The following is a 24,246-nucleotide window of genomic DNA, read 5'->3' on the forward strand; positions in this document are numbered from 1 at the left end:
CTATAAACAAGGTGATAGGATGCCAGAACCCATTCAACTTGAATTGGCTAGGAGCAGTATTTCAATGTTGATTTATAACCTAAATCTCTTTTACTATTCAAAGCAATACACAACCCTGAGCTCTGGCATTAAAACAGCAACCCACAAATTCTCATCATACTTGTAAGATTCAACCAAACATCTGCACCCAAGGACTCAGACAAAAAGGCATTTCAGTCATGGTGAATAAAAGATAAAACTGGATTCAGGTATTTAAATGGAAGGTTTCAGTGTGCATTTTTACCATAGGGCTCTTTGCTACAAATGGATGAAACCATGAGACACAAGTCATAAATCAATTCATTTCAGAAGTCTGAATGGCCTGTAAAGACCATGTGAAACTAGAAATATCTCTGTGGCCATTTTCAACATCTATTATCTGCCACATACCCTTTTACTTGGATATTTAAATTTTAGTTTAACTCATTAGTTAACATCCTACGTTACAAAGCTTCTACACATAAAAGATTCCAATTGTAGATTTGTTTTGTTTATTTCAATTTTTTTTTTTTTTTTGGTGGTACTGGGATCAAACCCAGGGCCTTGTGCATGTAAGGCAAGTGCCCTACCAACTGAGCTATATCTCCAGCCCCAATTGTGGATTTTTTAAAGGATTGCTAGATATGAATTCTAATGATTGATTTTCCTTTTATTCTTCTAAATTAATAGGATATGGTTAATATTCCCTTTGTTTACAAAGTATCATCTAAGCTCTTCATTTTAGACATGCAGAAACAAAGCCCAATGATAGTAAATGACTAGACCAAGGGCAAGACTTCCATTGTTCAGTGAAATGATATTTTACAATGCTCCTAAGTAAAATATTCCAAAAATGATACACTTAAACCAATGATCACAACATTGATTTGTTTCTCAAGGTACACTGCTTTCATGTTCTGCAGAATATTAACAGGTATTTAGAAAATCAGGATTCTTTGGTCAAGTAAGTCTGCAAATGTTGGGTTAAAAACAAAGACTCAATCTTACTATAACAATGAACTTTGCAAATGTCCCAAAATATATGAATGTATAGACACAGGAGTTTGGGTGGACCCTCCAAGTGCTCAAGCCTTGAAGAATCCCCAAGAATCTCCAAGGCTTGAAGAGTCCCCAAGAACTTGTACAGATCAGATCTTACTTTATGCTTCAGGTTATGTGTTTGCATCCTCTTCTGCCTACACACCTGAGAGACACACAAATTCACATCCACTGACAGTGGGGTTGGGAGCCGCAAGGAGTTCCTTACAAGGAGACCCAGTGGTCTCTGGGTAGAGGTTTGCAGAGATACACAGAGTGAGAAGTCACCTCTGTTTTTTTGTTTTTCTTTTCTTTTTATTTTAATCACATTAGAACCAACTCTTTAAAAACGCTTCTTAATTAGGTGTGGTGGCGCATGCCTGTAACCCCAGTAAATCAGGAGGAAGTGGAATATCACTCACTAACTATCTAAGGAATTAAAGAGAACACCAACATGAGAAGCAAGGAGTGAGGATCTTCTGAGAAAAATAAAAATCTGACAGATTGTTAACTTGCCTAGAGAGACTTAGAAACAGACCTTTTTTTTTTTTTCTAATGACTTCTAAATATAATAAGCATTAAAAGGAAGTCTATATTTTATTCTTTTGTTTTGAGAGAAGGTCTCACTATCTCATTATGTTGCCCAGGCTGGTCTTGAACTCCTGGACTCAAGTAAGCCTCCCTACTCAGCCTCCTAAGTGCTAGAATTACAGACATGTGCTATAACACCTCGTTAAAATTAATAAGTATTAAAATTTAAAAATTGATAATTCAATGAACAAATGAATAGAGTGAAAAAGTAAAGTATATGAATGTACAGACACAGGAGGTTTGAGAGGACCCTCCAAGTGCTCATGGTTTTCCTCCCATGTTCATCAAAGTCCCAATGCCTTTTCATTTGTTCCTCCACAGATGAGCACTGCCCCCATCTAAAGCTTTCCTAAAATCTTCACCATTCTCCTCGTTCCCATTCATGAGGCCATCCCATTCTGACAAATTTTATATTACAGCATCTGTAATACTTGATTTGGTTGTTTATAAACTGATCTTGCTTACAGACAAAAGTTCTTAAGGATTACGGACAGCCTCTTTATACCTATATTCCTTATAGTTATTCAAAACATTTGTTAAATGGATGTATATAGAGGCAATATTTTTTACACTTAAAACAATGAGAAGATACTCATGGTGGCACACGCCTATAATCGCAGCTACTCCAGAGGATGAGGCAGAATAATCACAAAACTTAGAGGCCAGCCTGTGCAACATAGGGAGACTCTCCCTCAAAATAAAATGACAAGGGCTGGGGGTGTAACTCAGCTATAGAGCACATGCCCAGCATGCAAGGCTCTGGGTTTGATTCCCAGTACTGCAAAATTGAAAAAAGTAAATAAATGAAAATAAAAAAGAAAACAAAACCCAATTGGGGGGACTGGGATTGTGGCTCAGCAGTAGAGTACTTGCTTACCACATGTGAGGCACTGGGTTCGCTCTTCAGCACCATAAATAAATAAAGCAAAGGTATTTAAAAAAATGGGGTATTTGATTGCATATGACCAAGGTCATAAATTGCATCAGGGCAAGGAAGAATCATGTCTAAGTTACTACTGCATTTCGGCTAATGTCATACTTTGATCTTTTCTTCTCAAGTTTAGAAATCAAATGCAGTCAGATGCAAGGGGAAGGACCAGGCAACGAGTATCTACCATCTCCAAAGCTCAAAAGTTCAGAGAATGACCTCACAAGACACTCTGTCCCTGATCACACAGCACCTGCAGAAGCTCTAGGTCTTCACGGTTCTCAGATCCGGGAGTGTTCTCCATCAGTATGGCAGACATCACTCTCACGTTCATTTTCACCATATCCAATTCACTGTGCAGCTTTCCAATCTGTGGAGAGCAACACAATCCCCAGTAAGTGCACTGCATGAAGAAGAATGGCTGTGGCTAGCTTGCTTCCCACTCCCAGGACTTATGCTGGAGGAGATAATGCTGCAAAATTTCATGTCTTCAAACACATTTAAGTTTATACAAATACACACACATTTAATTACTTTATGAATTAAACTGTTAATAAATGGTCTTGAGATTTCTTGTAACAAACCCAAAATTCCTCTTTAGGAAAATTAAAAATGAAGGGAGGAAAAAAAAAAGATTAAAACAATTAGAGGAGGAGGTACTAAGTACATAGTAGGAGAATTAAGAACCTGGGAAAAAAATGGCAAATGTTACCCTGAGTTTCTTGGTAACCAATAAGAGCTGGGGAGAAAATGAGAATGTTTAGCACTCTGATGGCATCATAGCAAGAAGGATAAAAAAATAAAACCCCTTTTTTTATCTTCCCCAATTAAAGAGGAAGAGGGATTAATCACACAGATTTTCATGTTTATTGGTAATATTAATACAAATATTAATTGAATAATACTAATATAAATCTTCAGTGACAGTTCCTTTATAGCAGGACCTAAGTGTTACATAACTGTTCATGTGCCCCCTTGATGGACAGGGACAAAGAAGCAAATGTCACTTAGTTGGCATAATTAATAAAGACCACCATTTCCTGAGCTCTCTGAAATGATATTCAGACAGTCCTATCAGTAGGAACAGGAATCAACTGATGGACATAAGTCTCAGTCCATAGTCAAAACTTCACAAAGCCCTGAAATCAACTAGATACGCACAATTAAAAGTGAGCTTTGGAATCAGACAGAAGCAACTGGATTAATTCTCCTCAGAAATCAACCACGGTAATTCACAGAAGTATCCCCAAGCCATAGTCTTCTGTGCTCTTAAACCACAGGGAATAATGCACATATACCTCATAATGTTGTTAAAACAAACAAACTAACTGTATATACAATGCTTAGAACTTAGAAAAGGCAACAACAAATATATTTTTTGCGCTTGTTACCTGTTCTGGGACCAAAGTAATAGTTGAGTTCCTGGGAGGAATTACTGAAGAAAGAGCTGGTGCAGTAGGAACAGATGCTGGTGGAGTCAATGAGGTCTGAGAATGAAAGGAAGAATGTTATGAGACTCACATAGCCACTTCAAGCCCAGCTTTCTGAGCTGACTCAGGCACTCTCAACCAAAGTCCTGAGTAGCCCAGATTCAATCATCAAGCATATAACCTGTCCATCATTTTGAGAAAAGCCCTAAGCAAATGACATGCCCATAACAGAGCAGGTATTCAATAGCATGTGGCAGGTATTCAATAGCAATGTGGCTGCTATTCGGTTTACTAACTGAGCAACAATTCAATAAAGTGCTCTTGTTTTTACAAAGTGTCTGCCTGATAAACTGTCATGTGAGATGATTACTGCCCTCTCTTTAGGTCATTGAAAACAAATGGTAAATAAATTCATATTAAATTTTTTTAAGCCACAGTTGGCAAGGCATGTCCTCTACCAATCACTAATCCCTGAGTCAATGCCTTACCTGCAACATTGAGTAGACAGCCCATAGTATGGGCTCTAGGCCAGTGCTTATCAACACCAATGTGCAAATACCTGGAAATCTTATAAAAATAAGGATTCTGACTTATTTGGGCATGAAGCATTTCTAACTAGCTCCCATATCGGATCCCAAATACACCAAGCGACCAGGTCCTTAGCCATTGTTATTCTACAAGATGTGGCCACATCCTTCTAGTAAACTCATCTTTTGGCTCCACTTAGTTGAGCTAGGGTGTCACTTACAATATAAAAAGATCCAGGTAACATTCTCTTACTCCACATGGGTCAAAGAAAAGCCTCCTACCTCTTGCCTTGCTGTTGGAGCCTCTGCATCTGAGGGAGGAAACTGAACACCCTTCTTAAGCAGGTCCAGGTACACTTCTTTCACTTCACTTACATCTACACCTCCTGGGAAACCCTGTGACCAACACTGAGTTCAAGAGACAGAAAGTTCTGGAGTTAAAATAGCAGCAAAAGCAGTTTTTAAACTTGTGATATAAGATGAGAAATTATCAACTGTGTCCTTTATTAGGAAACACAAAGCTATTTCTGAATGCCATGAACAAAGTATTCATTTTCAAGGCTAGGATATTATAAAATACTTTAAATCCTGAGAATCCTATGCTTCAACATCTTGATAGAAGCCTGAAATAGATACGATCAATCTTTTTTTTTTGCTGTGCTAAACATAAAATTAATAGATTCCAAAATAGTATCAGTAACTCTTTAGCCAGGTAACCTTGAAATAGTCATTTATCTGCTCCAGAAGATAGTTTCTATATCTACAAAATGAACATACCCATCAATGTCTTTCCTGATGTGGATGAAATAGAAACTAAGAGGAAGGGAGGGAGATGAATACAAATTCTTCAGGAAAAGGTTATTATCCAACACCCAGAAATCATTATGCCACAGAAACAAGGGAATGGGAATGTTCTCTGGCTCAATCCTAGCTTAAGAAGGATCATTGAAACAATCAGAAGATATCCCATTAAATCTCTAATCTTAGAAACATACCGTCCTTTATTTAGAATGTGACAAGTAGACAACAGACTCACCTTAATGAAATTCAAGATTCTATTCTGAATGTCCAATGGTAAGGTGTATTTAGGATCCAACAGCTTAACCAGACTATCTTTAATGAATTCTTTCTTCACAATCAGAGATTGGAAACTTGGACCACAGTTCTGCATGCACATGTCAATGAGCTAAACAAGAAAAATTAAACAGTGTATTTCTCTGGCAAAATCACCCCAGAAATATAAGGCAAAAACTGCTAAGTAATGATTTCTACCAGTATTCTAATTAATAAACATTATTTACTTTCTACTACAAGACACAGCACAATAGTAGGTTCTAGGGATATGAGGAAGAATAAGTATAATGAAGCTACCCGGGGGCTGGGCTTGATGGGGAGCAGGGACACCATTATCACAGCATTATCAGCAAAATAAGGTAGTGGACGCTACCTGCTAAGTGGGAAGTGTGAGCAAACCACATGGGCTAAAGACAGCATGACATCTGTCCCAGTTTATCCAGTGAAGACCTGTTCCATCCCTTTTGTCCTGACTTTGTTAATGACGACACATCCTCTCACTCGCAAACATTCTGGTTTGGATAATAAATTGCACAGCAGTAAGCCTAGCTACAGACCTATTTAGGTCAGTGTGATTATTTAGGACAGGGTGGCCTTATAAGATTTTTGGAAAAGGCTGGTCCTGAACTAAGCATTGAAAAATGAATATAAAAAGTAAAAAAAAAAAAAATACGAGTACAGAGTTACATTTTTGACAGACAAGTGTTGCTATAGTTTGGATCTGGAATGTCTCTCACAAGTCCACGTGTTTAAGGCTTGGTCCCTAACTTGGTTCTGTTAGGAGGTGGTGGACATTTCAATAGGTGGAAGGAACAACAGAAAGCTTTAAATCATTGCAGGTGTGTCCTCAAAGGTGATCGTAGGTCCACGGTGTGTGTGTGTGTGTGTGTGTGTGTGTGTGTGTCTGTCTGTCTGTCTCTCTCTCTCTCTCTTCCCTGCCATGAGGTGAGAGGTTTTGCACTGCCATGCATTCAAGCCAACCTTACTCCAAGACTAAAAGTGACAGTGCCAACCAATCATGGACTGAAACCTCTGAAACCGTGAGCCAAAATAAACCTTTCTAAGTTGATTACATCAGGTATTTGCAACAGTCACGGGACGGAAACTAACACAAATGGCTTGAAAAAAAACTAGAAAGGTGGCAATGTATGAGTTTTGAGGGGGAACAGAAGTCCTCTGGTTTATCTCTAGTAGTGGCTTCTTGAGTGGCAAACTAGGGACACACTGCAGAGGTTGAATGAATAAAGTCTGTCAGGATGTCACCCAGACTGCACAGAAATTTATGTGGCAGTGTAAAGCGTCTGGACATTATCCTGAAGGCAGGGATTCCTGTTTAGTCTGTCACCATCACACCTCGCTCTGGAGCTCTGGAAAAAGGATAATGTATGCAAAGCAGCACTCTGGAAATGCTGTTAGGCAGCACTTACAAAGGAAACCTGAGGGTGAAAATTCTTGGAAAGAAAGAAAGATCCAGTAGGCCCCCACCATGTATGGAGACCTGAAATGAACGAGGCAGATGCAAGGGAGGAAAGTCAGGGGAGAACTATGAAGGAAGACTTCGGCCTGACTGTGGATAAAGGAAGACTGAAAGTTAAGTGGCCTTCATTCTGCAAGAGACTGAGGACACCCTTGATGGAAATCTGGAAGTGGGTAGGGTAGTGTGAAGGGGGTTCCTAGGAACAAAAATGATGGGTTGAAATTTATATATTTTAGTTTGAAAGAAAACTGGGACATTCGAGCATCTGTTGAGCAGATACAGGTCAGGAGAGTGAGCCATCAAGGTCACTTCTGATAAGCAGAGGAAGAATGGCGGGGACACTGATGTTACGTATTACACAGGCCAGAGAAACTCACAGAAGGAAACCAAAGAGCAACAGAAATGAAGCACAACATAAGGCAAACACAACATTAGTAAGGTCAAAAGAGAAGCTTCCAGGAGGATGCTGCGTTAAATAGTAAAAAATAGGGATGAAGAAAAACCCATGTGGGGTAACTGGTTGCCCTGAAAGAAGAATTTTCAAAAAGCAACATGAGCAGAAATCAGAGAATGAGCTGGTATGGAAGAACTGCATGCAGAAGGTAGACTTCAACAAGTGATCTAAAAACAAAATTAAATCACTCCACCACCTTGAGTGAGTGAGGTCACAGAAACCATAACCAACCAGGATAGGGATTATCATTTCTGCAGAAAAGCCCTGAAACTTGACTTGCTACCATGCTCTATATTTTTAGTGTCATTTTTTGCCATATGAAAGCTATAGTTTTAAGGCAATGTGACCAAGAAGGCAATCAGGAAATGGAGGGGCTGAGCACATGGAGCTAGGTGACACCCAAGGAACACCTTTAAAGCAAAGGAAAAAAAAATCCATAGCACAGTAAGTTGAATCTTTACTAATACAAGTTGATTAGACAAAGTTGAAAAGGGGAGTGACAAATGACAATGAACTTGATAAAAGTTTTTAATGGGTGAGATGCTGACAGGGTGAGTGTCATTGGTTTAATGAGTTTACAGAAATACTTCACTGGAATCTTGGTGTAGGTACCTCGCCTCTGAGTTTCACTTTTGCTTATAATGAAGTGAATGGTGAATTTCTTTCTAAATATTCCGCAAATCAACTTTTGTCTTTTGGAGCACTGGTATTTTACTATAACGGGTAACATTCCCAGGGGGCACATGCACAGGATCAAAGAGCCAAAGTGAAATTCTGAGAATATTAACATCTGGAGATCAGCAATCATGCCCTTTGTGTTTTCCCATTGGAATCTAGGATGTCAGGACTAATTACTTCTCTATCACCTCTTCCATTATGTCTCCAGTACTCACCCAGCAGCCCAGTTAGATTGGTCATAAAACCTATTGTGGCAAATTGGAAAAATTACATATGTCCCTTTTACATATTTTGCAATCTAACTTTGGTGTATATGAGATTAGATAACCCACCTTGGAAAACTGGAGAAGCAAGAGTCCATAATCTCAGGTGTGATAGAGAACCGAGGAGCCAAGGGACCAAGAGAGACCTAAGTGGATGACTTTAAGCTTCACTGGTCTACTTTTGTGCTCAGCTGGGTAAGTCATCTATCTGAAACCTGGGTATCCTCACGCAAAATGGACACAAGTACCTCCATGTAGAGGCTTGTTGTTAAAGACTATATAAAATATAATGTATGCTAAGAGCCTGACATGAAACAGCACCTGACATGAAACAGTAGACAGTAGCCATTTTGATCATTTGCTTCCATGGAGAAGTTCCTTCTAGAAGAGAAGGAACCAATCCGCTGATAGAAATATTCTCTTCAGAGACGACTGGAAGAAAAAGAGCTATGTGGCTTTATGTTTTTCATAGTAAATTCTAAACCAGGCACAGGGACAACAATCAGGTTTCAGAGCCATCAGAGCTGAAAAATACACCTGGACCATTCTTGGTGACCATACCAAGGTATGGTTACGTTACCCTACTATGACACCCACAGGAGACAGTGCAGCCTCCACAGCCCCTCTAACTGCTGCTGAAGGGAGAGCCACATTTCACAAGACTTCTGAAACTACTAGAGCTCACTACTTAATGGGTATTCCACAAAGGTCTATTAATTCACTGATTCTCAGGAACCTGTTCAACCACTTTCCTGTGTTTAACAATGATACCTTGCTGAGATCTATCACAATTGACTCATTCAAGAATAGGTTAGCTTCTGGCTGAGAGCAATAAAATCAAACAGCAGTATTTTTTTTTTATCAAAACAAAACTGGATTCCATCCTCAGTACCCAAAACAAAAACAAAAAAACAACAAAAACAAAACTACTGACTTCTTGGGCTGGGGATGTAGCTCAAAGGTATGGCCCTTGCATGCACAAAGCCCTGAGTTTAATCCTCAGCACAACAGGAACAAAGCAAAACAAATGACTGGCTCCTTAATAAAACTTATCAACTTATGGTAAGAAATCACAGTACAGTCAGATCCCATCAAGGACCTAATCAAGGCTAACAAGTCCATGGAGAACCCAAAATGGCAGATAAAATGAAGAACATGTATAATTGACTTTGACGGGCTGTCATAACTTCATAGTGATAAAATGGGATTGTCACATAGGGGGATTACTTTTTTTAAAGAGTTTATTGGTAAACTTATAATTGCCTTTGACAGACATTGGGTGATTCTTTCTGTGACTAATTTCCCTCATAATTCAGTTTGGCTCAACTGAATTCTGGAGCCAGTCCATAAGCACTGGTCTGAGGTGAGGTGCCTGGGCCTTTATGTACACAGCCTGGGGAAATCTGCACGAAGATATTAAAGGGAATTCAAGAGAAAAGATGCATTTTTCTCTGACCTTCATGAACTCTGACTCTAACAACAAAGTTGTATTCTAATCCCTCCACCGTGACTCATCCTTATTTCAGTACAGGTTTTAGATTGCTTTGTTCTCACACCGGCACAGCAAGCTTGGGGCGGAGGTGGCGCAGTTATGAGGTGGACAAGTTCATGGAAAACAAGCAGCTGGCTCAGAGCAAGGCTTGAGAAGTCCAAGCTTGAGTTAAGAGCAGAAACACTGTCACCCCTCCAAAAAGGAACCACAACAATCTGACATAACCCAGCTTCCTCAGGGAAGGCACTGGTTCATCTCCAGAGGGAAGAACCCGTAACGGAGGAAGGCATGGAGACAGAGACACACAACTACAGAAACGTGAAGCAAGCCAGACACGGTACAGAAAGAGGCAGACCCTTACAAAGGGTAAACAATGGTGAGTTGAAACAGAGAAGGTGGCGTTCCCCAAATTCGCCATCCCCTTTCTTCCTCACTCAATTCTCTTAACCTTCTGCAGCCTTGAGATATCCTGGATCCACTTCATTTTAGGGCACATTTACATTGGTTTCTGCCACAGCTCTACTATCCCTTCCATTAGCTGTTGAGGCTTCCTGGATACCAGGAGAAGTGGGAGGGGAATGTGCAGATGATCATCTATTCAGTCAATACTGATGAGCCTGGCCCAACACACACATGAAGGAGCTGAAGTCACAAATGAAACACAGTAATCTGCTCTTTAAGAGACTTGATTCATTCCAAGGGGCAAAGTAGTTTGGGGGTAAGGGTGTGGGATTTGGAATCTGAGGACTAGGTTCAAATCCTTCCTAGGCTATGTAATAGCCATTTAATCTTGGGTGGGGGGGGGATCACTTAACCTTGCTTAGGCTTAGATTCGTCACCTTTGAAATGGAATTAATAACATAACCATCTCTACTGACGTCAAGAATATCAGTCAGGTGCCAGGCATTTCTAACACTGGGACATTGTTTCAGTATTTCCACAGAAATGCCTTCCTCATGTCTCCCCTCCATTCTGTGAAATTCCTAAGGTCACTGCCATGAGGTAAAGACAGAAAAGAGGTCAAAAAAGGGAAATGCTTCTAAGCTACATTCAGATTCCACTGTGAAGGGTTTCTTTAGTGACTGCATCTTGAAGAGTGTTCATTTCTTTTCATTGAATTAGTCTCCAAGCACACAAGATGTGACCTTTCTTCTTCCTTGTGAATCTAAAACTAGGGAGCCGCACTCTCCTCTGCCCCATCACCGTCCTGATCAACTCTCCCACAGAGTAGCATGAAGCTGGCCAACCAGAGCCTTATAACCATGCATGGTCTGGGGCCTGGCAGAGGTAAATAAGGCATGCAGAAGAAATTGGAGAGCCATGTCACAGCTCACTCTCAGGCAGCAGGCAGAGCTTGCAACACATATATCAAAGTAAAAAGGGCAACTCACCAACGTGACTGAAGAGGTCATGTGGCCAAGAATGGGGGGGGGGGGATGGGAACAAGTCACGTAAGAGACCACAGACAACAGAGTACACAGAACTGCTTAAATCAACAAAGAACATTTTCCCAAGGATACCATGCAGCAGAACTTGGTTCAAACTAAATGAGCTGCCAGCATGCAGGATTCTACACAAGTGTTCAAGGGAGATATAAAACTAAGGGTGTGGGGGGGCATTTTTCAAGACTTTAATTCCTCCCACCTTCAGTTATGGTTAATTAAGACATGCCCAAACTTCTTCACTGGTTCAGCATCTATAAGTTTTTAATCACAAGTTCCTATCTCCTGACCAGGAAAAACTGATTCTCCAGGAGTACCTTTCCACAAAATCAAAAATCAAATGCTAGTATAATCAATTAAATTCTATTCTGCAATTCTCTATAAATAAACTTAACTCATTCAGTGTATAAAATTTTGCTAACCTATTGTTACTTCAGAATATTTGTGTGTGTGTGTGTGTGTGTGTGTGTGTGTGTGTGTGTACACAGATAGGTAGATTTTTTTTTTAAACCCAGGATTAAAAATGTAATTATAACTTGGGAAATCCTAGAATCTTAGAACATTCAAGTACTTACTGACAAGGTAAGTTGGATTTCTTTATGATTGTAATTTTTGGAAATTCTTTTCTTCAAAGCTTTCACTGCATCTTTTGGCCTATAGCAATAAACACAGAAATCACCAATTTAGGCATGCAAATTGTTTTCTGAAAACCAATATGCATTGTGCAAACAGAAATGTCTAAGGAGCAGAAGACCAAGGCCTTGGTTTTGGTTTGCCATCTCAGGAGATCATGTACCTTCTCTTACCTAAATTTCCCCTCATGGATACAATCAGACAATGCCACCTACCTTATGGTGGCAATCAAAATATTTACCTAAGAGTATTACCCAGAAAGCACTACTCATGAAATATGCTTATACCCATTTCCTCTACCAATACACAGAACCAGTTTACAGGAAATCTAACTTCCAAGACAATCAATGACAGTTACCACTTTAATGTCAACTGGCATTTCCTGAGCACCCTCTAGGCAAAGGGATGGTGGAAGAATTACAGCAAAGGAGGTCAGCTTCTGAGATGCCTCAATATCATGTTACAAAGGAAGAACTATAAATAGAGGGCTAGAATTTACTAGATTCTCCTTATGTATTAGCAGTGAAGAAATTGGTCGTATCAATGAAAAGCTTCACAGAAGATCTAAACATGGTAAACAAGATTATAGAGAAAAAAAAAAACATGAACAGTGTGATGGTGACATAGTACTTTCCATCAATATATAATCAATAATTAAGTTGTCATGTTTTCTTCTCAACATGAGCTAGATTACATCTTTTCCTGTCAAATGTCACTTGAATACCTATAAGAAAATTAATGGAATTGTGTCTTTTATAATAACCTTAGCTGACTAAATTCAAACTAGTAGGCCCTTCTTTTTTTTTAAATATTTTTTTCAATTGTCGATGTTGCTAGGCAAGTGCTCTGCCACTGAGCCACAACTCTAGCCCATGTAGGCCCTTCTTAATAACTTCTCTTATAACTTCAATTCTCTAAAGTTTCAAAAGTATATAAAAAAGTAGCATCCATTATTTAAAATATACACAGCACAAACATGGCTATATTGGCATTAAGGAGAAAACAAAACAAAACAAAACAACCTGTCCCATGACAAGGAAGAAAAAGACTGCTAGATCATTTCCTGGTTATAAAGATGAATGTCCAGAGATTGTTCACCACCAGGAGTTAACCAGTTTCTGGATAATATTTTTTAGTTACACAAAATACTGGCAATCAGAGCAGAAAAAATTCCTAAGGAAGGAAACAATGTGTATCTATCTATCTATCTCTCTCTCTCTCTATATATATATATATATATTTTTTTTTTTTTTAATCTTTTAAAAACAAGGGGTCTGAGTTTCTCAGAGACAAAATTTGAAACTGTTAAGGAAAACTGAAAGAGGAGAGGGAAAAAAATTACAATGGATTCTCAGATATTCCACATGTCCCAGCAAGAGCTGCCCCAATAAGTCAAAACCTGACATCTTTAAAAGGTAGAGGGTCCCTAAGGGATGATAAAAATCCTCTTTCAATAAGAAAAACAGAGTTGGCAAGAAAAAACATGTTATAGATCTGATGCTTCTTATCAAAGGCAAAGACTTGGACACCACACTGAACTCACCCATCGTGGGTAGTGTTAATTATGTCACAGATGTGCATGAACTGGCCCCAGTCTTCGGTCTGAACTCCAGCAAATGTAGCCTTTTCTGCAAAGAAAAAGCTGCTTGTGTTGAGTCTGAGTTACAACAGAGTAAAAAAATGTCTCCCTTAAATAATCTGCCCCAGGGTGTAACAGCAAGTACCATTAAGTTTATATAGGGCAAAATGACTCCTTTTTTTTCCCCTGAACAATCCTCAGTAATTCAGGAATCACTCAGAACTCAAGTTCAGAGTGCTGCTGTTGCAACAGTAATGAGTGACCTATTAATGAAGACTGCAAGCATAACACCTGGCTATGGGGCTAAAGCAGGCCAGCTAGATCTCCATCTGCCCAACTTTCAGAGAACAGCACTAGAGCTTATTCAGCAGCCACCTACTAGGGGAACTACACAGAGCTAAGTATTTTATTTTGCAATCCCATTTAACCCACTGTTGAACATGATCAAAGAAATTGTGAGAGGTAAAGGAAATTACCCAAGGTTACACAGCAAGTAGGAGGTAGAACTTATATTGAAATCCAAAATTGCTTGATCTCAGTGTTTGTTTGTTTTTTAAAATTATTTGTTAGGTGGGGGTGAGAAAAAGGGAGAGAGAACAGAATGACTGAGCAAGACCACTTTTAGTCTACACTATCAAAGCTACCACAGGCAGACTTCCATGCAGACTGTACCTGGAACCCCATCGTTAAATAATCAGATATTTTCCCTTTTCTAGACATTCTCTTCAAGAATACCAAATGTTAAAGCAGGTGTCATTGTGCATGAATGACTGTATCCCAACTATTGGGGAGGCCATGGCAGAAGGATGGCAAGTTCAAGGTCAGCCTGGGCAACTTAGCAAGAACCTGTCTCAAAATAAAGAATAAGGGGCTGGGGTTGTGGCTCAGTGGTAGAACACTTGCCTAGCATGCATGAGGCACTGGGTTGGATCCCTAGCACCACATAAAATAAACAAATAAAATATCCATCTACATCTAAAAAAATACATATATACATATATTTTTAAAAAGAAAGAAAGAATAAGAAGAGCTAAAGATGCAGCTCAGTGGTAGAGCGCTTGCCTACCATGTACCAGGCCTTGGGTTTGATCCCCAGTACCTCAAACAAAATGCTATCTAGGAAGGGAAATACCCTATATGAATGAATTTAATATCTTCGTTGGAGAAAGGTGTGATCCATAAGCATGAAAATAACAGTTTTTAAGGAAAATGAAGACAAAACAACGAGAAAAGACTAAAGAAGGGGAAGAAGAATAAGGACTTGGTTGGGAGAACCCCCAAGTTTAGCCTGCTTCCCACCCAGGAAAAGAGCTATTAGAATTTGGCACTCAGTGGACAAAGGTGAGCAACGTTGCACTGTCAGGCATATATGGTTGTCCCATCTATCAGATGTCTCCTTCCATTCTTTGCTCTTCTCCCAACCTTATCTTCTTAGAAACTCCTATTCACCCTTCAAAGACCCCGGCAGGGGTCATCTCTCCCTTTTCATATGTTTTATGTGTTTTATATTTTTCTTCTAAAAGTATCATACAGAAGTTAACTACAAACTTGTCTGCCCTATAAGAAAGTGAGTTCCCATCAGATGAGTGTGGTGGTGCATGACTGTAATCCAGTGATTTGAGAGGCTGAGGCAGGAGGATTGCAAATCCCAGACCAGCCTGAGCAACTTAGCAAAATCCTCTCTCAAAAAATCAAAAGGGCTGGGGATGTGGGTCAGTGGTAGAGTCCCCCTGAGTTCAATCCACATTACTGGAAAAAAATTAAAAATAAAAGAAAGTGAATTCCCTGAAGCTTGAGACCATGTCTTATTTAGCCTGGCTGGGGTGCCTGGTCCCATAAAGATGTGGAAACTCAGGTTCAGGGTAAGTGGTCTGTTCTGTGTCACACAGCAATTAGGTGGGCTGTAACTCAAATCTTGCAAGTCTGAGCCTTCTTGCTCCAAGTACCAGGTTCTCACGATTTCATCATCCCACTTAGTTCCCAACAGACAGTTTGCCTGCCTTTAATATGCCAGGGTGCCACACCCCGTTCCCAAGAGGAGGAATCAAGAAAAAGAGGGAGAAGTGAGGTGGTGATGGTAAGAGTCCAATCATTGCCTTATGCTTACACCTACATAATTCAGCGGATAGCCACTGGAGATAGAAAAGAGGTAGGACGGTGCCTAGGAGGCCCACCCTTGTCTCCAGTTTTGTCTCCAGCTGACACCTCTCCTCTTTCCTCCCTTTACTCCAATGCCAAGCATTTCCATTCTCTTTGTTTACCTCAAAAGACAGCTCAGGTTTGCTGAGCCTCTCACAGTGAGATCACATCTTTCCCTCATCTGCAAAATGGGCATAACAGTATGGAACAACACTACACGCCTAACAGCTCGCGGGTGAACGCACCTGTTGAATAACCTTCCTCTAGTCAAACAAGTTTCCAGCCTCTCCTGGTAGAGGCCCCAACACACCACGCCAAAGCCTTGGGGTTCACCTGTTCGGTTCCACTACCCAGAAGTCAGCAAAAGAGAGAGAATTTGGGGAAAAGGAGTTCCAAGGTTAGTTGGCCCAGAAAGTAACGGGGGAAGGGGGCTGGTGGAATGTGGGTGCCCTGGGAAAGCTGGGGGGATGGGGGCGGAAGGATCTCCTCCAACTGGGATCAACTCCGTCCTCCGCAGGCCGAGAACCGAGTCGAGCGGGGACGGACCCCGCGATCCCCACAGCCCGCCGGCCCTCCCTCCCGGGCGTGTCTCCCCGCGCCGCCTTACCTATGAGTTGGCCCACGGAGGTGGCGTAGGGATCCCGATGGCTCTTCCCAAACGCCATAGTGGCCCCAGAGAGCCGGGCCCAGGAAATCCGCCTCCGCCCGCCGCCCGCCGCCCTCCGACTCCCGACTCCTCCCGCTCGGTGCCCGTGGCTCCTCCTCTTGGCGGGCGCGGGCGGAGGCGGCGCGTCCTGCGGCCGCTGCGGGGCACCCGGCTCGGGGCGGGGGCGCGGGGCGGAGTCTCGGGCGCACCTCGCACCTGCGGCGCGCTCCCTGCGAGGCGCTCCCGGCGTCAGGTGTGGCCGCGGGCACCGCCCAGCGCTTGGAGCCCCGCGGGAGGGACGCGGCGCCCGCCCCGCACCCAGGCGGGCTCCTCGGAGGCAGGCAGAAGCCCCGAGTGGGAGGTGGAGACCCCGGCTCTGCTCCCACCGCTTCCTGGGCGGATTGCCACCCTTGTCTGCGCCCCTTTCGCCGCCCTTTGTAGGCCAGGAAATACAGGGTTAATAACACGAGCCTCGGGATTATTGTCAGAATTAAGGAAAAGACATAAACCGCTTAAGTCGTCCATAAAATCTTTAACCATTGAAAAAATTGAATAACTAGAAATATACTTCCCACTGCCGCCCTGCCATGGAGATAGGGGAGCCGAGGCGTGGCTGTCCTTTAAAAGGGCGGGTGATGAGAGAAGACCTGTTGGCACACCAGTGCAGGTTCTCCCAAGCGGCGCCCTTTGTGTCTCTCCTGTTTCCAAGGGGAACCGCAGGGCGCCACCATAAGAGATCTTGGTTTCTAACTCCTTCTCCTAGGAACTGTTTTCCAGAGAATAGAGGGACTTTGCTTCTGCTCTGGCAGGGATTTGGCTTCAGGGCTACTTTGGAATGTAAATCTGAATTTGAGAAGCCCAATCCCTTTCTGGCTGTTTTTCGCAGAACCCGAATTTCTCTCTTTGATTTTGCATTCAGTTAACCTTGGATTAGCGATGTTTACCATCTCCAGTGAGCTATGGGGGAGCTTGTAGAGAGTGGGTCCTCTGCAGGCCATGTCAGTTAGGCATAAAATGGGCTACTGGTGCCTGTGGATCTTGCTCCCTGAGGTCAACTGGGAACTCATTTTCACAAATGAGTTTGAATCATGGTTGTCTGACTCTGGAGCCTATATTACTATCATTAGTTGAATTTGTTAATTGAGTGTTATGGTTTGGATGTGAGGTGTCCCCCAGAAACTCACTGGTGAAACAATGCAACCAGGTTCAGAGGAGAAATGATTGGGTTGTGAAAGTCTTAACCCATCAGTGATTAAGCCCCTGATAGGGATGAACCAAGTAGTAACTGAAGTGGTAGCCTGTGGCTGCTGGATATGGTGACTAGGGAGACCTGTGGGACTTGGTCTGACATATTTTAATATAGAGCTCAAAACCAATTGCAAGGTGCTGCCAAGAGGCTAACATTTTTCATAGATCTCTAATTCTATTGTTTCCATTTTTCTTGACATAAGTGAGTAAATACCTGAGACTCCAAAATCTAGAATGAAGCATTCTTTCTTGTGCTGGTATTTCTCATAATGAGCTCTGACCTACCTATAACTAATATTCTCCACCTGCTCATATGGGGTAACTAACTAGCTATTTAATATGGTGCCATTTATCAATTTTAGTCATCACTGCAAGTCTCTGCTGACACTGTTGAAGACTTCTTTTGTGACATCACCAGTCTACTCTCTATTTCATGTTATAGCCTCTAGCAAAATATTTTGCCTTCTCTGCAGTCTACAATCAAATCTTAAAAGAGAAAGTCAATTTTAGGTTAGCCATGTGTTGGTGTCATTGCCTTTCCATGAAGGAATGAGAATTGGGAAAGAATCAAACATCCACATAGACATTGTACCTAACACTGCTACTTCTATTTGGAAGGTTTTGTGTGTGTGTGTGTGTGTGTGTGTGTGTGTGTGTGTGTTTTCCCCTTTGTTTGATTTCCTTAAATGGCAGGATCAAAGCACCCAGGACAGAAGACAACAGCAGCAAGGAGGGAATTCTGGACAGATGGCTGGCTAGGTGAACAGAACCTAGGTAGATGAGTACTGTCTGTGTTTTACCTCAGCTATTTCTGGGCAGACGCTTTCCTCTCTCCCTGTGCCCTCCAGGGTGTTGTGGTACCTGAAGTTACCTCTTTCTGTTCTCTGCCACTCTGTCGGTGATCCCCCTCCTCCTGAGGGGTGGAAATCAACCCAGTCGATTCTTAATATGGTCTGGGTTGAAAAATCAACCCAGTTAATGTTAATGTGGTCTGGGAACCAATAATAGATTTCACAGATGAGTTGAGTTCAGAGAAGGAGCAGAATCCTAGAGAAAAACACTAGTAAAATGCCTGGATTCCCAGAGCAGAATCTTACCACAATTTCAGTTCCAAGAATACTTACTAAGCATTTATTTGTGTGTAAGTCACAATACTAGGTGGAAACAAACAACACTTAAAATGTGCTTAGTGCCTGAAACTGAGAATCTGTCTTAAATTAGTCTTTACAGTCATGGTAGTTGGGTAGTATTAACCTTATGTTTACAAAATGCACAATCTGAAATTCAGGAAGATAAAGCCAATAATTAGCTTGGCCAGAGTCTGAATCATGGTGGTCTGACTCTGGAGCCTATATTACTACCATTAGTTGAATTTGTTTATTGAGTGTTATGGTTTTGGATGTGAGGTGTTCCCCAGAAGCTCACTGGTGAAACAATGCAACAAGGTTCAGAGGAGTTGTGAAAGTCTTAACCCATCAGTGATTAAGCCCCTGATAGGGATTAACCAAGTATAACTGAAGTGGTAGCCTGTGGCTGGAGGAGGATGGGAATTGGGTGTGGCTCTCTCTGCTTTCTGATCATCATGTGAGCGCCTTCCCTCTGCCACACTCTTCTGCCATGATGTTCTGCCTCACCTCCAGCTGTGAGGAATGGAGCCGGCCTCTGAAATACCTCTGAAACTGTGAGCCCTCGAATAAACTTTTCCTCCTCTGCAATTGTTCTGGTTAGGTCTTTTAGTCACAGCAGCAAAAAAGCTGACTAAAACATCGAGTGTGATATTTTACTTTTCAAAAAGGATCTATTTGATTCAAAGGGAGAATATAGCAAAAGGGAAGTCATATACTTTTCTGGCACAGGGTCTTGCTTTTTTATGCACTTAAGAACATTAATGTTTTCTTTGCTAGGACAAGCGAGATGTGTTCTAAATACATCATATGCATTCTTTCACGTAATCCCCTAATAACTTTATGAGATTAGAACCATTGCTACTTTATTTTACAGATTAGAAAAATTAAAGTGGGTGATTTTTCACAAAGTCACGCTCCGACCGAAGGACTGTCTGATTTCAGAATGTGCAGCTTTATAACTGTGCTTCACCACCTTCTGCATCCCTAAATGATAGAGGGTGCCTTTCACCAACACTCACTTTGAGAAAAGTGGGCCGTAGTGGGTGGTGCCCTTAGAGTGAGGTGACCAGACATGGAGTGTGCACATGTGTAGAAGACAAAGATGACTCACCGTCACGATTTATGCAGCTGAGAGTAATTTTTGTCCTCTCACTTGATGCTGTTTTTAACCACAAAAAATGTTTAGATTAGAGCAGTATGTGGCCTTAGAAACCCGATAAGTGTCTATTTTTATAATTTTGCAGATGAAATAGTGACACCCAGAGGAAGGGGAAGTGACTTGACCCAAGACCATCCAGCTCTTCACTAGGAGAATGCAATGCAAATAGCTAGAGGCCACTTTCCTACTATAGGGCACCTCCTCGGGATTCTCTGTTTCAATGCTTAAAGATGCTCCCCAAACTCTACCCACAATCTTTTCTCTAGCCTTCCAGCTATCCTTCACTTTTTAGAAGGGCCCAATTCCAAATGGCATCCAGTGTCTCTCCCCCAGCTGTCCCACTTGGAAACTGACTTCTCTGGTTATGGGATCATCAACTCTCACGACCAGCCTTATCCTCCTTGACCTCCCTGGGCTACTGTGCTGAGTGCCTCCTTACCTGCAGGCATTTCTCTAGCCTACCTTCCTTTTTCTCTGCTAATTCTCAAAGATCTTCACCTGGTTCCATTTTCTTCTCTGGTCTGCTGTATCTAAGCTTCATAAGCTCCTACAACCTCCCTTTCCTTTCTCTATTCCCCACAGCCTACCCTCTCCCTGTCCCTTCTTCTTCCTCTTCTTTTGTACTGGCAAGTGAACCCCCAGGTGCTTTCCCACTTAGCCACATCACCAAGCCCTTATTTTTATTTTGAGAGAGAATCTCACTCAGTTGCTGAGGCTGGCTTGGAACTTGCACACCACCTTGTCCCTTCTTTATGAAGCCTTTTCTGGTCACTCTCAAGAGCATTGAACCCTTCTTTCCTGACCTAGATACAGATTCCATCTTAAAGACTACATCACTTTCTACTTCTCAGTTGCTGAGAAATCTGTTCCTTTCCCCCAGATATAAGTCCCTCACAGGAACCAGAAAGCTGTTGCTTGGACTGCACATCCTGGTGCTTAACAGACCTGAAGAGGTATTCATTGAGTGCAGGAATAACTCCAAAATCCTGCTCTGTCCTTCCTGAGATCCAGTCTTTAATTTCCTCCTGGATGCCCTGTTGGAAACTTAAACTCCCCTGTGACTAGGATTATACTCTCCCCTTCCTTGGTCATGTCAATATCCTGCTGGGTTTTCTTGTTTTCACTCTGGTAGTTATTCTCCAGCTTAATGTGCTGAGAATGCCAGGTGGCTATAAAGAGTAATGATGCCTGGGTCCCACCTCAGAAATTCTGATTTAACTCATCTTAAATATGTCAAGGGCATCAAGATTTTTAAGCATCTCCAGACGAACGAAGGGTACCATAATTTTCCAAATAGGAAATTTTGAAGTTATCTCTGACTTTCATTTCAATCAGTTCTGGGATTGTGCTTTACCTCTCTTTTCTCTCCCTGCCTTTTTTTTTTTTTTCACCCCCTGGGTGGACAAGGCTCAATACAGCAGTTCTTAAATATTCTAAGGCTGAATACTATTGGGGGATAAAATTGGATGAAAGTTCAGGTTTTCCTGACCATTATCAAGTCCTCCTAAATTTAAAAACGTTATTTCTCCAAAGGCCAAATGTTTTCTCTAATAAGGGAATGCTGAGCCATAGTGGGGGAGAGGGAGGGGGAGGGAATAATGAAGGAACTTTGGATTGTGCAGAGGGGAGTGAGGCAAGCTGTGGGGCTGGGGGATGGGAGGGACAGTAGAATGAGACAGACACTATTACCCTGTATACAGTATGGTTACACTCCTGGTGTGACTCTGCACCTTGTACAGCCGGAGTGGAGGAGGGGGGGCAGGTGTGCGGAGGGAATCTGTCTCCAGATTCTCAATTATTATATGATGAAGGTAAGAATTTGAACCCAGGTTTTCAGTGACGTGTATTTTTGCTTGAGTCTCACCCGTTAAACCAAAATTTATGCCCTGCTTAAATTACAAACCTTTTCAAAGTATAAAAATGGTGAAAGTAATTTTGAAATCAAGAATTGTTTTGAGTTAAAAAATGTCAAGTCTGACTTAAGACAATGACAATTAAAATGTTTGAATCTATAGTGAATTAAAATACTGACATTTATGGGGGAACAACAAAAACAAAAAATAAATAAATAAAGACATTATTTCTCCCTAAAATTGACTTTCTTTTGCACAAAATGTATTGCCCATTATTTTTGAAAGTCATAAATAGATATATTGATTGTATTTTCATTTTTTAAATAAAAATGATGTTTATTTAGTTTTTTCAGAATTCATTTATTTTTAAATGTACTAAATCTTTGCACCTCCTGATTTATGGAAATTTAGTTTACAGAACAGCCTTTCCCAAAAGTAAGAACTCTTGGGGAAAAAAATCCTCCATTAGTCTTACATAAAAGGGTTCCTTTCCCTTCATACCTCCACCTCCAGGACTGTTTTCTTCCCTTTCTATGAACTCAAGAGACCCAAGATGAGAGGGAAGAAAGCACAGCGAGGGGGAAAGGAGTTAACTCTTGTGGACTTTTTACTTCAAACTCTGTTTACTTTGGTATCTCCAATAAAGCTCATGATAATCTTAGAATCATTATTCTTATTTTACTAATTGACTTGCCCAAGGTCATTCAGAATGGGAAGGTGGATTTGTTTTTTTCTCATTCCAAAGCTTAGATCCTTTTCATTGCATGACAAAACCCCCAGAGCAAGGGTTTTGTTGCTGACCCTGGGGTATCTGTGGCTTTGAGCCCAGTGCTGCTGACACAGCAGTGACAAATAGAAGTAAGTCTGTTTTTTTTTTAATGTATGATATGAAATAATTACTTTTACTTTATTCTTCTTTAACCAGGTTACCAAAACACTGTGGGTGATAGGAACCAATGATGACTTTTAATCTTTCTCTATTAGTGCTCCAAAACCATTATTGATGAAGATTTCCTGAAGGAGTACATAAATCTTAGTCAACTTTCATCCTGTACATTGCATTCCAATATAACTGATTCTGGATGATTTTGTATAATCTCAATTTTTTTTAGAGAGAGAGAGAATTTTTTAATATTTATTTTTTAGTTTTCGGCGGACACAACATCTTTGTTGGTATGTGGTGCTGAGGATCGAACTCAGCGCCCCGCGCATGCCAGGCGAGCGCGCTACCGCTTGAGCCACATCCCCAGCCCCTGTAGTCTCAATTTTTAGTTGTAAAAACTGAGGGCTTTATTATTGCTTACTAATCTAGAATAACTGGGCAAAAGATTACTAACTTACAAAACAGGTTAAAAAATAAGTCGTTAGTTTGGTAGATTTTATAGTTAAAGTCCTTACAAGCAAACAGATCTGCAAGTTGAAATTTTGTTTTTTCAGGTTCAGCTTTGGCTGCACTAAAGTTTCTGATATACAATTGTGTATAGTTATGTGGGTAGGCTGACTGTATTACAGCTCCTGAGAGAATGTGAATCGTTGTCAATCATTTAAAACAACAACAACAACAAAAAACATAATTATAATCTCTGCCTCTTCATAAATTAATGATAAACCCATAAAAACCTACTAATGCTATTTTCATGGTTGTTAAAATAGTTCTTATTTACTATGTACACTCTTGTATAGGTTAAATTATTCACATACTCTTTGAAAGTCTTCTATGAATTGAAAGCTATAACTCTCTTTCTTGAAGTTTGGCTGTTTCACCCAAGTAGAAGTTTGTTGATTGATTTTAAAAACTTCATCCTTTAGCCATCTTTAAACTTGAAACCCGCAAGAATGTCCCATGGGCTTCCCTCATGATCTCCATTGAGATCTGGAACAAAAAGACACCCGTTGCTTGAATTTGTCATCTCAGAAGGTTCCTCTGAAGCTTAGAACCAATGTTTATCTGGAAAAATAAACTAAAAAAAAATCAATATTTTCATAACCAAAGCCAACTAGCTTTCTGTGGGTTTCACTGTATGACCAGTTCACACTTAACTCATTTGGTGTTTGTCATTTAATTTGTGTGTTCCTTTGGAATTCTAGCTCCAGGTGGCAAGTCAGATTAACGAGGTTCAAATCGAAGCTCTTGGAGGGATGAAAAATAATTGCAATTTCATGGGTTGCTTTGAAAAATATGAGATTATGCATGGCACTTAGATTGGTTCTCAGCACATAATAAGGGTTCGGTAAATACTAACTAGTTATCATGATCGTCTTCTCTTTCCAGTCAACCAGGTGGCCTAAAACTTCCATTAAAAATGGCTTTTGAGCAACTTCTTCCTAAAAGTCACTCTTTCAAGATGCAGGTGCTCTCTCTGTTTGGAAAAAGAAGGACCTAGCTAACATTTTACCAGTCACACGTTAATTCCTTTTAGCATGTTGTGAATAATATGTAATGTGTTAAT

At 41.0% G+C, this 24,246-nt stretch overlaps 1 protein-coding gene across 4 annotated transcripts in view; it reads right to left on the reverse strand.

The window, feature by feature from the left end:
* TOM1L1 (target of myb1 like 1 membrane trafficking protein) overlaps positions 1-16,535 on the reverse strand; it is a 42,794-nt gene extending 26,259 nt beyond the window's left edge. For 2 of the 4 annotated variants that reach the window (XR_014019509.1, XM_081272636.1), the window contains exons 1-7: positions 16,371-16,535; positions 13,589-13,673; positions 11,988-12,066; positions 5,569-5,718; positions 4,815-4,940; positions 3,967-4,062; positions 2,829-2,945 (exon numbers count right to left, since the gene is read on the reverse strand). Coding sequence is in view for 3 of the 4 variants with exons in the window: in XM_081272636.1 (XP_081128762.1) it covers positions 2,829-2,945; positions 3,967-4,062; positions 4,815-4,940; positions 5,569-5,718; positions 11,988-12,066; positions 13,589-13,673; positions 16,371-16,428 (711 nt within the window). In the remaining variant the exon portion in view is untranslated. The remainder of the gene's footprint in view (positions 1-2,828; positions 2,946-3,966; positions 4,063-4,814; positions 4,941-5,568; positions 5,719-11,987; positions 12,067-13,588; positions 13,674-16,370) is intronic. The other 2 variants (XM_081272637.1, XM_081272638.1) reach the window with 2 other exon arrangements.
* Positions 16,536-24,246: the final 7,711 nt, after the last annotated feature.

The sequence above is a fragment of the Spermophilus citellus genome (genome assembly GCF_964194105.1).
Source record: "Spermophilus citellus genome assembly, chromosome: 17".
NCBI lineage: Eukaryota > Metazoa > Chordata > Mammalia > Rodentia > Sciuridae > Spermophilus > Spermophilus citellus.